The sequence below is a fragment of the Centruroides vittatus genome, unplaced genomic scaffold (assembly GCF_030686945.1).
Source record: "Centruroides vittatus isolate TY-2023 unplaced genomic scaffold, ASM3068694v2 contig_349, whole genome shotgun sequence".
Classification (NCBI taxonomy): Eukaryota; Metazoa; Arthropoda; class Arachnida; order Scorpiones; family Buthidae; genus Centruroides; species Centruroides vittatus.
Window position 1 is genome coordinate 21,211 of NW_027122172.1, and position 12,165 is coordinate 33,375.

The window sequence follows — 12,165 nt, forward strand, 5'->3', positions numbered from 1 at the left end:
GATTGACTGTCCTGTGCTCTATTTCGACGCCTTCTAAATCGTCTACGTTGTTGTAACCTTTTTATTCGTCAGTTAAGACCAAGCTTCCCGAATTGACAAATTTCGATATAATTTAATTTAGCGTGATTTCGGAACGATCGTTTACTTGACAGATAAAACAACTCTTGTCTTCTCAACATATTCCCCCTACAATCCATTTTGTACTTTTTAGTTTGCGGCCTTTTTCATATTTTCGTTTACATATGACAGTCTCGTCGATTTCGACGGTTTTCTTCGGACCTCCGATTTTAAACGACGTCATGTTGTGCAGAGCAACTAGCGTAATAAAACGTATATGGTTGGACCAGTCGACAGCATCCTTATTCGAAACGCCTACGGCAATACCCGAAGTGGTCGAAGAGCGTTCCAATGCAATGTAATGCCATATAAAAGAAGAGATTCTACTCCATCATATTTTTCCACATTTACCTTTAAAAGTTCTTTCGAATGCAGAACTATTTCTTCGACATTTTTTGCATCTCATCACACACCAATCTCGGTTGTGTCGATAAAAAATTTTGCACGAATTCGAACAATTCTTACACACTTCCTCAATACGCCGTAATCCTAGATTCACCGCAAATTTAAAACCTTTATCGATTCTGGTGTCCATGCCTAATTCAAAAAATTCCGATTCGAGCACTCGATAGAAATTATGGGTGGTGCACGCTGCCCAAAACTCTTGGGAAGAAATATCGAAAGAACTCATAACTAACCAATTAATATTAAACGAAAAACTTCGAAAAGAAAAAATATAAAAAAAATTACGTGTGAAATCAAAAATCACTCGAATCGACACAATTATCACACCTGTTACTACTTCCCGCTGATAACTCTACACGAAATGCGTCGTTACTATTAATTTGCATAACACAACGCGATAGTTCGCAGCTCCCTCCATTTTGACGTCACTAAGTAACCTGGATCGAGATTACCGGAAGGTCCGCCATCTTGGATACCTAAGGTAACATTAACCTAAATTTTCATATACTAGTAGCAAAAACGTTGTTACCTCTTTGCGAAATTGTTAAAATTAATAGGCGTAATATTAAAATTTTTATACCACGAAAAAAATAAATACAAACGCAAATTTAAAGAACATGTTGAGATAATAAAACATAATAGCAATACACTCAAACCTGTTTTTGTGCGATTTTTTATTTGTGCAATATGTTTTGTGCGGTATTCCAATTTGATTGAAATTCATATACCACACAAAAAAAAAACCGCACAAAAACAGGTTTGAGTGTAATAGTAATACACTAATAAATATATCAAATGGCATGCAAATAGACCAACAATGGTATAATCTGATAGAGGGCATAGGAAGTTAGTAAAAATACAATTATACATTGTTGCAAATGAAATACGGGGGAAAAAATTGCATTGTCGGTTAAATTGTTTTAAGTGTGTGCAATAAACCAATTTCAAATTGTCTTGTTTTAATTTACTCGACAATCTTGATCTGAAAAATGAATTTAATTTTGTGATCAGTGTGTGTCAAACCTCTACTACTAACATGACAGACAACCGTAAAAAATAAATTGGTTGTAAAACCTCTTTATTTAGATTTAAAAAAACTATTTTGAATAAAGAAAACATTTCATATACATAATATTTTATTACATAGATTTTATTTACTTCCATTTAGCATTGCAGAGTAATTGACAATCTTATATTCTAACCTAATAAATACAAGTTATTATGTACATTATGATAATTATCACTTTAGATGTCTATTGTCGGGAAAATGTATTTCATACTTTTCTACATTTAATACAAACTTTGTAACTGCTTGGTGACTGCCTGGACACACTTGGCCATTGTCGGAGAGGCACGACTGATCGAATCTGTCATGTAAAAATCTGTTAGTAATTCGAGTTGGGGTCGTAGAGGATCCGCTTCAAACTGAAATCCTGTGGACTGAAATATAATAATAAACATTTTTAATGGTAAAATAGAAATTTAAAATGATTTATTAGGGAAAACAGAAAACAAACTTTTATATTAAATTGGGAATTAATAAATATCTGAAAAATATTTGAGTTAAAGATAAAACAATACTAATTAGTAACAGATGTTATAGGATCTCTCATATTTGTATATAAAGAATTAACAGAATTTTATACAGAATTCTCAAAACTGAAAACATTTTAGTTTATCTGTATTCTTTGCTATTTACATTCAAATAAAAGAATGGCATTAATTAATAAATACCTTCCAGAGTTCGCCTCCTTGTGACGAGAAATTTGCATCTTCGATTTTTCCGTACCGAGTCAGATGCGGTGCCACCTCTTCCATTCTTCGTCTTATTTCGTCTAAGGTGTCGTATGGAAGAACCTGACCGATAATCTGAAAAATACTTCGACTTGTAATAACCAAATTTTTCTAGGAATATATTCTTTATATTCATGCTGACATTTTATGTCACATTTATAAAGGTGGAATGAGTGTATCCTTATCTTTTATTTCAATCATCTAACTATAAATAATTAAAATATTGGAAGCACATTCCTGTGTGTATGTGAAACCCCCTTTAGCAAAAAAAAGCATTGCAACTAGAAGGAATCAACTCACTGCTATGAAATTTTACATGCATGAAGTCTGTTTGGAAGTTTGCAGTCTTTTTAATTAATTACACTCAACATACAATTAAATCTGAATGCAGCTTGCACAGCTCTCTACTGGCAAGTTTTTTGTACAAGCTGCCAAAAACAGTTTGTTCTTCACTTGTTGTTATGTTACATTCATTTGTGTAAACACATGTTGACTGCATTTTGCAATATTCTTTCCATCAGTGCAATTGAGTGAAGAGTTCTGGTACAGACTAGGTCTGATAAAAATTTTATGAAAAACATTATCATTGGGGATGAGATATGGATCTATTGGTACAACGTAGAAACAAAATGTGTCATCGCAGTGGGTGGGAAAATCTTTATCGTGACCCAAAAAGGGGTGACAAGTTTGGTCAGTGTGGGGGGCTTGTTTTGTTCGATTCTGATGTGTCATTCAACAGGAATTTCTTCCAGAAGGGAAGGGAGAAAGAAAAGACCGACTGCTTGGAGAGGACAACATTGTGACAATGCTCCCATCCACACAATAGTGCTGATAACAGAGTTTTTGGCCAAGAACTTGACACCACTTGTTCTCCAACCTCCAAATTAGCCTGACTAAACTGTTTCTCAAATTAAAATCTGCTCTCAAATGTCACCATTTTGAATCCATTGATGCCATTAAGGAAACTTTGCTAGCCGAACTGCTCATCATCCCAAAACAAGCATTTCAGGAAGCATTTTTTTCATGATAAAAATGCTGAATTCAGCACATAGACTCAGAAGAGGACTACTTCAGAGGTGACAAAACTGACTAGCTTCTAGGTAAATGAAAACAATTTCTATTTGCAAAGTTCATAAACTTTCCGAACAGACCTTGTATATATAAGAGGGAGAGAGAGAGAGAGAGAGAGGAAGATTTCAAAGCAAAATAATTGATTTATTTTGTAATAGGTGTATCAGAAATGGTACAACTTAGTTACCCTACATAGCAACATCCCACAACAATGTCCTCTAATTCCTGGGAAACATGAACTATGTGTGACCAAGTGTTATTCTGCTAAAATAATGGTTCTAAAAGATAGGACACGAGAGTCACCACAACAAGCTGAAAGTTCTCATCAACTTCTGGGCTGGGTGTGTGTTATACAAGATGATTTTGAATTCATTCACTTCAGAAAACTAATAACTTTTCAACTATATGAGATAAAGCACATTAAACAGACTTTATTGCCATTTAAAAAATTATGTTTTTAAAATGACCACTTTTGCTTGCAATAATAGTTTTTCACCAACTTTTGAAACATTCAATAATGGTCTTTCTTGAAATCACCATTATCGGACCATTCTTCTTCTTCGAAAAGAAGAATGGCCCAATAACTCTGCTAGCACTGCACCAATTGGAGAATTAGAATTTTGATAATAATTCTTTACAGTAAACACACATTCTAAAGTGAGCACCACTATTTCGAAAATGACTGTTAACATTAATCAATCATCAACATCAAAAATGTAAACATTGTACTACATAGTAATTTTCAAATTTTATTTCTATCTCATTCAGTTGAAAACTTATTAAAGTTTTGCATTAAAAATCACCCCATATCACTATAAAGATAGACTTGATTGTTGCAGAAGCCAGAAAATTGTACGTATGTATATATGTATATGCATATATAATTTATTTGAATGGATGTATAGTTTAATCATATACATGTACAGTAGTCAATCACAAAACAAAATGTTTTTGACATCAATGCATAGGGACAGAAACTTCCTGACATGATCACTTAGGAAGCTTTGAATGTTCTTGCCAAAACTATATAATTTGAAGAGATCAGTTCCATTTTCTTGAACCAAAGGGACAAACTTATTGTCCATACAGAGACATATAATCTGTAAACATGACATGTCAATTTGCTGTTAAAGTGACTTGGTTATTCATCTGTACACATTAATATTAGAAAGATAATATTGTATGATGAGTGAACCATATCACTATGATTGTATATTTGTAATAATAATTTAAATATTACTTAGTAGTTTCTTCATAACAGTGTAAAATGTAAACATTTTGTCTACTAATTCCATACAAAGATGCAATATCTTTATTGATATTCCATTATTTCTATGATGTACAATTAATTTATTACTTTATTCTGATGTTGGTCATTGCACCTTTGATTTTAAAATGCTAATCAAATGCAATTTATAGAAATTATATAATAATCAAACAATAATGAATGTGTAACTAATCAGTACATTTAATTCCTCTTTTTGATTAATAATTCAATTGTTAGAAACACAGTAACACCAAGAAATTCATGTATCATCATTCCATGTTCAGATGCAATAATAACATGTGCTTTGATAAATTCTATGTCAAAATAAGTATTTTGAATAAAGTGTTTTACTTATCCTTATGATCCTTCCTCCCTGATTACAAGTTGCTCGTGTTCAATAGTAAAGCCTTTCTTAATAAGCACCTGATAATATTACAAGAGCTGTTTTCTGAGTGTTGCAGGAGAAAAGCAGTCTCTGGCAATGTCAAAAACATTTTGTGACAGAATATACTTTCTTAATAACTTATCCATAATATCATAACTTCTGTGCCAACATTAATCAAAACAAATCAGATTTACTTCAGAAAGTGCTCGAATTATCTTCCAATCTTCTCTTGCAAATCCAGGTGGATTATTTGCAGTGATTGTTTGTTGAGCCCGACCTTCCGTATTGACATATGTTGCCTGTTTCTCAGTATAAGCAGCACCAGGAAGAATGACATCAGCCATTTCAGCTCCTCTGTCACCATGATGGCCTGAATAAATATTCATGTTTTATTTTATTCCAATAAGTGGAAACTCAAATTTTAAAAAATATATAGATATTATTAAAGTAATTATTTAATAAACAATATTAACTGAAAAAATATTGTTTAAATTAGCATTATAAATCAACTGCCAATTCAACAAAATTACAATTATAATGTCCTATACCAGAGGTGGCAAACCTAAGGCATGCATGCTCAAAGTGGCACATAAAGAGAAATCATCTGGCACATAATGTACCGTATGACTTTGATTTATCATCTGTCTTTTTCAATCCTCCTTTCAGTTTATCACCTGATCATCCTTTTTTCAATCAGCTTTTTTACATTTATTCTAATTAAAGCATATTCGTTTAATGTATTTAACTATTGTTATTCGAAGTCTACAACTCTGACAAGCATAAACATCTTTAAAGCTAAGTATGCTTACTATATGACATGCGGGCTCAAAAACGTTTGCCACCTGTCCAATACTATCTGAACATATAAAATTTGATTTTTCTAAAATTATATGAACTTTATGTATCTTGAAATCATTACAATTATTTGTTGTGAAAGTAAACATATAGAGATTAATTGATAAATAAGGTCTTTGGCATTGATGTGATGCAAAAAAGTTAGTTCTTTCCAGTCTTACTCTGAAAGTACAGTACATGCAACTGCAGAGAAAAACTGGAAAAAACTGGAATTTTGGATTTTGAAACCAGAACTAGAATTTTGCATTGTGAAACCTTATATTCTGGCAAATACATGTATTTGCAGAGTATAAAATTTTAAAATACGAAATTGATTGTTTCTCCTTTACTAGATTAGATCACTTCTTTGCATGGAACGAGGAAAACAAGTTCATGTTTAATTAACAGGGTTAAATTTGATACAACACAATCAACTGAGACTTTGTGTATACAGACTACACACTTGTGACTACTAAATAGTTTCAGTCACAAGTTTCTATATTTGCATTTAACAGAACACTGTGCTAGCAATCATATTTATCAATCAGTTTTTGTATTATTTTTTATTGTGATTTTGTTTTCTTTTTTTATTTCCAGAAAGGTAATGCATATTTTAGTTGATAAGATATATTTAGCTATTTACTCTAATATATTTAGTATATCACTAAATATAAATTTAATTATGAATACAAAATCAATATAAATAAAATAACTTTTTAATTTTTTATGAAATTGGAGCTATAATTAATAAATAAAAATAATTACAATTTTTACAAAAATTAATTACCTTGAAAAATGATAAAACAATTCTCAGGAATATCATTTTTTGTAATAATACCTTCGTCAGCTCCAAGCAAATATAATACGTTAGGAGGATTATCACGTATATACTGAATTCCAGGCTTATATCCAATATCTAGAGCAGCAACTTGACTTGCTACCTAAACAATAAAAAATAAGTTTTTTCTTTATAATATTCATATAAATATAACAAGATATATTTATCCTAATCAAAATGTGTAACATGTTTGTTATGAGAAAAACAAAGTTAATATTGTAAAAAACACCAGCATATTTAAATATATAAATATAGAGCGATAAAATTCGCAATGAATAGTATAAGGAGTTTAGTGTTGCCGAGTCTAACTTATAGACTTGCCAAACTCCTCATGCTACTTCCCCAAGTTATAAATTTATTATATATAGAGTGATCAAATGAAAGTAGAAGAAACTGTCTGTGCATGCAAGTTTCATAATGTAGAATTTAGACAAAATATAGATGAAGAGTATTAAATTTTAATGCAATTTTGACAGTCCTTCATATATTCTAAATATAACCAATTGACTAAATACCTTCTGTATTTAGTTACATAAATTTGACTATAGTATTTCTAAAAATATTGGGAATGTTTCAACTATTAAACAAGTATCTATATTAATTACTTATTTCAGGTAGCCAACTGTTTAAATTTACCATGAAGGAATGTTTTCATCCTTCACTGATATCAGTCACTGTTCAAACTGAATGAATATTTGAATAATGACAGATATTCATTAGGAAGCTGAAACTGTCCTAATAAAGGATGAAACATTCCTTTGTGGTGCATTTAAACAGGTGGCAGCTACCCAAATGAGCATTTAATATAGATAATAATATGGAACCAGAAACCCATGAGGTAGTATTTAGAATGTTAATTTATGTTTCATAAACTAGATTCTTTTAGTCTCAAAAAATGTATTTGTTACCAATACACTCAACACTAATACAGTACACTAATGTATTCATTACTACATAGAAATTGCTTATATTTTACTGTTATCACTTTTAACACCAAAAGATAATAAAGCTTTTTTATGGAATTTTGGTTTGTAGATATTTTCAGAATCATTCTATATTCTTAATTATAATTTTATTATATTATTATTCTATATTGCTTTTCAAACAATTTATAAAATGTTTTGACTGATTGCTTTTCACAATAATATTTATTAGAATACAATTAGATGTGAAACTTATTCTGTTCTGTAATTATTTTGATAATTACAGAACTAGAATGTGATGAAAACACTGCAACTATGCTACCCTATCATATCACTTGTCATTTTGTCCATGTGCAATAAAGTCTGAAACTTATTCGCTTGTGAGGACATAGTATATAATCACAAGCAAAAATATATAAAAATAAATATCTGAAAAGATGTTATTCTTTTAATTTTCAAAGATACGATTTTTAAATGAAAAGTGGATAATACAGTAAAAAAATTACCATTAATATGTGAGCAAATCCAAATATTTAATTAAATATACTCACTCGATGTAAAATGTTTAAAACTTTCCAATCACTTTTACATTTCAATTGGCACTGATCGGCAAACTTTCTTACTGCACTATAAACAGAGGTGTTATCTTTTCGTTGAAGTATGGCACTTCCAACAATTATTAATGGGTTTTTGGCATTTGCTAATTTCTGAAATACAGAAACAAATTTTTATATTATAAATTATTATATAAATTTAATGTTATAAATACATTATCAGAAGTTACCTTACAAGCTGGATGAATACCTTCAGAAAATTCTTTTAACAGATTGACAGAATCACCAAAATGCTATTAAAATTAAAATAATTTTTTAAAATATTGATTTAATATTTAAAAATATTTAATATTTGTACAATTTTATTTGAAAACTTTTTAAAATTTCCTTAATATTTTATAATAAATGTTTGCAAAAATTAATTTTCAAATATGTTTATATTTGAAAATTAATTTTTGCAAACATTTATTATAAAATACATTATTTAATTTCTTGTTGTTATACAGGATGTGGAGGGAAACAGGCAATTATGAATAGATGGTTTATCTTTTGAATGTTTATTAAGAAATTTTCTAATACAAGATTTCATAGAATATAATTTGCCATTTAGACTTATAAGATGACATCACTCAAGTGACTGTCGTAGCTATAATTTGGCTATAGGAGGGCGGCGGGCACATCTCTGCGCTGAGAGGGCGCTTTTGTACCTTTGACCCACGAGGTGTGCTTGTTACCTTTCACGTAGAGCTGGTAAATTCTTTATAGTTGACAATAAAGTTGTTATGTTCTTAAACGACTAGATTAATTGAGAATATAGATATCCTAGCATGCGACATTAACGTAACAAAAGGTTATGGGCCCAGGAAGAAAATTCCAGCGTTGATGCAACTGGATTGAACGACCAGCCACGGTAAGCCTAAATTTGCTATCTTAGAAACCGAACCTTTATAACGAATAGAATGGCCGAAATAGGACATGGTCAGTTACCGAAGTTTACGGGTAACAATTTCACAAGCTGGAAGTACCGTATAATGGCCATCCTAGAAAGTAGAGATCTGGGAAATCTGTTAATAGATGACCCACCTACGGATCCCACCGAAGAGGCGAAATGGAAAAAAACGAACTCACAGGCCAGAGGTATTTTAACATGCGCGATGGATGACACACAAGTGGCCCTTATCTTAACGTGTATTCCTGGAGGACAAGGACATATACACCAATTTCGTCAAATTCGTTAACAACCTAAATTTATCAGACTATCATCTCCCAACTGCTACTCAATCCAACATGCCAGCTATCTCATCGGATAACCACAGCCAGGCTCCATAGCATCAGGCACATGGTTGGCAACCTTCAAAGGGCCACACTTCAAGGACTTATTTGGTATCTCCAATAGGGTGCTTCTCCCTCCTCATTACTCTCACCGGCACCATCCTATGTTTGCAATTGTATTGTAAGCCATACCAAGGCGCCTTTATTATTGTTCTGTTATCCCACCTATTAATTCTTAGGTTCTGTAAATGTACTTTGTAATTTTGCCTTTCTACGTCTTAACAGGCGGTTCCCAGCAGGCACCCTCGCTCTCCTCTTCCCTCCTCTATTTCCTTTCCTAATCCCCCCACCTCTCCTTTCCCACCTTCTGGCTCCTCCTTCCCTCCTCTCTTCTTGTAGGGCTATACCTCCGAGTAAGGCCTCTTCCCCTTTCACTTATTATTATTATTGTTGGGTTAAGTGAGATATACTCGGTTAACACCAGTGGCTGTGTACTATGCCGGACCAAAGTCAAGGCATAGTAACCAAAACAGAAATTAAAGTGTATCAGTGTGTGTGTCTGTATTCAGGAATTTTCTCACAATATGACATGTATTCAATATAGTGGCCTTCTGTAGTGTGATGTATGTGTTTCTATTCAATTCTAATGTGCCCAGGCTTTTGTGTAGTGTGTGTGATATGACACCTGTAGAGGAGAGAACAACAGGTACAATAAGCACCCTATCCATCCTCCACAGATGCCTTATTTCCTGGGCGAGTTCTGTGTACTTGCTAATTTTTTCAGTGCATGCGTTTTGTATATTGTGAGTGTTTGGAATGGATATGTCTATAATGTATGTGATTTTATTGTGTTTGTCAATGAGTGTGATGTCTGGTCTGTTGTGGTAAATTGTTTTATCTGTGATTATGGCTCTGTCGTAGTACATTTTGTGCGTGTTGTTTTCCAATACTGTCTGTGGAATGTATTTGTAGTATGGTTCGTGGATGTCTACTAATTTGTGTTTCTTTGCAAGCTCTTGGTGTATTATATTTGCTACTTGATTATGTCTGTGTAAATAATCTGTCTGTGCCAAGAGCTTGCAACCAGAGGTGATGTGTTGTATAGTTTCTGGCATGATGTGACATTTTCTGCATGTGTCATTTGTGAGTGTTGCATCTTTGAGTATGTGTTTTCTGTAGTTTTTAGTATTTATGACCTGATCCTGTATGGCAATCATGAATCCTTCCGTCTCCCCAAAGAGGCATCCCCGAGCTAACCAGCTGTTTGACGCAGTTTTGTCAACAAAATCCTGGGCCAGATCGTAAGGATGCCTGCCATGGAGTGCCTTTCGAGCCCACGATTGCTTAATGGTGTCTATGCTTTTTATATGTTGTGTTGTGTCCATATTATGAGAGTGTAAGTTTAATGGTGTGTTATTCGAGTCTGCTAGAGTTACTGCTTTATGTAATTGTGATGTTTCTTGTTTCTTGTAGAAAAACTCTCGCAGTGACTGTATTTGTTTGTAGTGAAGGTTAACTATGTCAATCAGGCCACGTCCGCCATCTTTACGTGGAAGGGTTAATCTTTCTGTGGCGGATTTAGGATGATGTTGTTTATGCTTAGTAAGTGTTGTTCTTGTTTTCCTTTGGAGTTGCTCGAGATCTGTGTGAGTCCAATGTATAACTCCAAAAGAATATGTGAGTACTGGGATGACATATGTGTTTATTGCTTTAACTGTGTGTTTTGCATTTAATTGTGTTCTGAGAATAGCATTTAACCTACTTTTGTATTCTTTAATTAATCTTTGCTTTATTTGTGTATGTTCTGTTAGTTTGGCCTGTTGGAATCCTAAATACTTGTAGAACTCGCCCTCTTCCATGGATTCAATTATGTCTCCATTTCCAAGCGCAAAATCTTCTTTCTTCAGGATTCCTTTTTCTATGTGAACTGTTTTGCATTTATCTAGGCCAAATTCCATTTGTATGTCCTTGGTGTATGAATGTGTGATTTGTAGGAGTTGATGAAGTTGTTTTTGTGTGGATGCATAAAGTTTTATGTCATCCATGTACATGAGATGTGACAGTGTATACTGTGTTGTTTTTTCATGCCTGATATTGTAGCCATATTGTGTGTTGTTTAACATGTTGGATAATGGATTCAAGGCTAGGCAGAACCAGAGAGGACTCAAGGAATCTCCTTGAAAAATTCCTCGCCTAATAAAGATTTGGTTTGTTTGTATGGAAGTGTTACTAACCCTGAGATGTAGTGTTGTTCTCCAGTGCTGCATAGTGTTTTGGAAGAATGTAATGAGTGATGGATGTATTTTGTACATGTGTAGAATATGTAGCAGCCAACTGTGTGGAACACTGTCGAATGCTTTTCTGTAGTCTATATATGCCATGTGTATGTTTCTGTGTTGTTTGTGTGCTTGCCGTAGAATGACTGAATCTATGAGTAACTGTTCTTTGCATCCCTTGTGATTTCTACGGCAACCTTTTTGTTGTTCTGTTAGAATGTCGTGTTCTTCAACATGTTTGTATATTTTGTTTGCGATACAGGATGTCAATAATTTGTAGAGTGTTGGGAGACATGTAATTGGTCTGTATTGTGTGGGGTCTGTGGTATTGTTGTTTTTAGGTTTCATGTAGGTGATGCCCTGACTAAGAAAATTTGGCATGTCTTGTGGATTGATGATAATGTGTGTTAGGTGTTTAGCTAGTTCCTG

At 32.8% G+C, this 12,165-nt stretch overlaps 1 protein-coding gene across 4 annotated transcripts in view; it reads right to left on the minus strand.

Annotated features, from left to right (window-relative positions):
* Positions 1 to 1,640: 1,640 nt before the first annotated feature.
* ND-75 (NADH dehydrogenase (ubiquinone) 75 kDa subunit) overlaps positions 1,641 to 12,165 on the minus strand; it is a 73,533-nt gene continuing 63,008 nt past the window's right edge. For all 4 annotated transcript variants that reach the window (XM_067269240.1, XM_067269242.1, XM_067269241.1 and 1 more), the window contains 6 exons: positions 8,419 to 8,481; positions 8,186 to 8,341; positions 6,661 to 6,814; positions 5,234 to 5,409; positions 2,257 to 2,391; positions 1,641 to 1,962 (listed from right to left, as the gene is read on the minus strand). In XM_067269240.1, the coding sequence (XP_067125341.1) occupies positions 1,813 to 1,962; positions 2,257 to 2,391; positions 5,234 to 5,409; positions 6,661 to 6,814; positions 8,186 to 8,341; positions 8,419 to 8,481 (834 nt within the window). In that variant the 3' untranslated portion in view covers positions 1,641 to 1,812. The remainder of the gene's footprint in view (positions 1,963 to 2,256; positions 2,392 to 5,233; positions 5,410 to 6,660; positions 6,815 to 8,185; positions 8,342 to 8,418; positions 8,482 to 12,165) is intronic.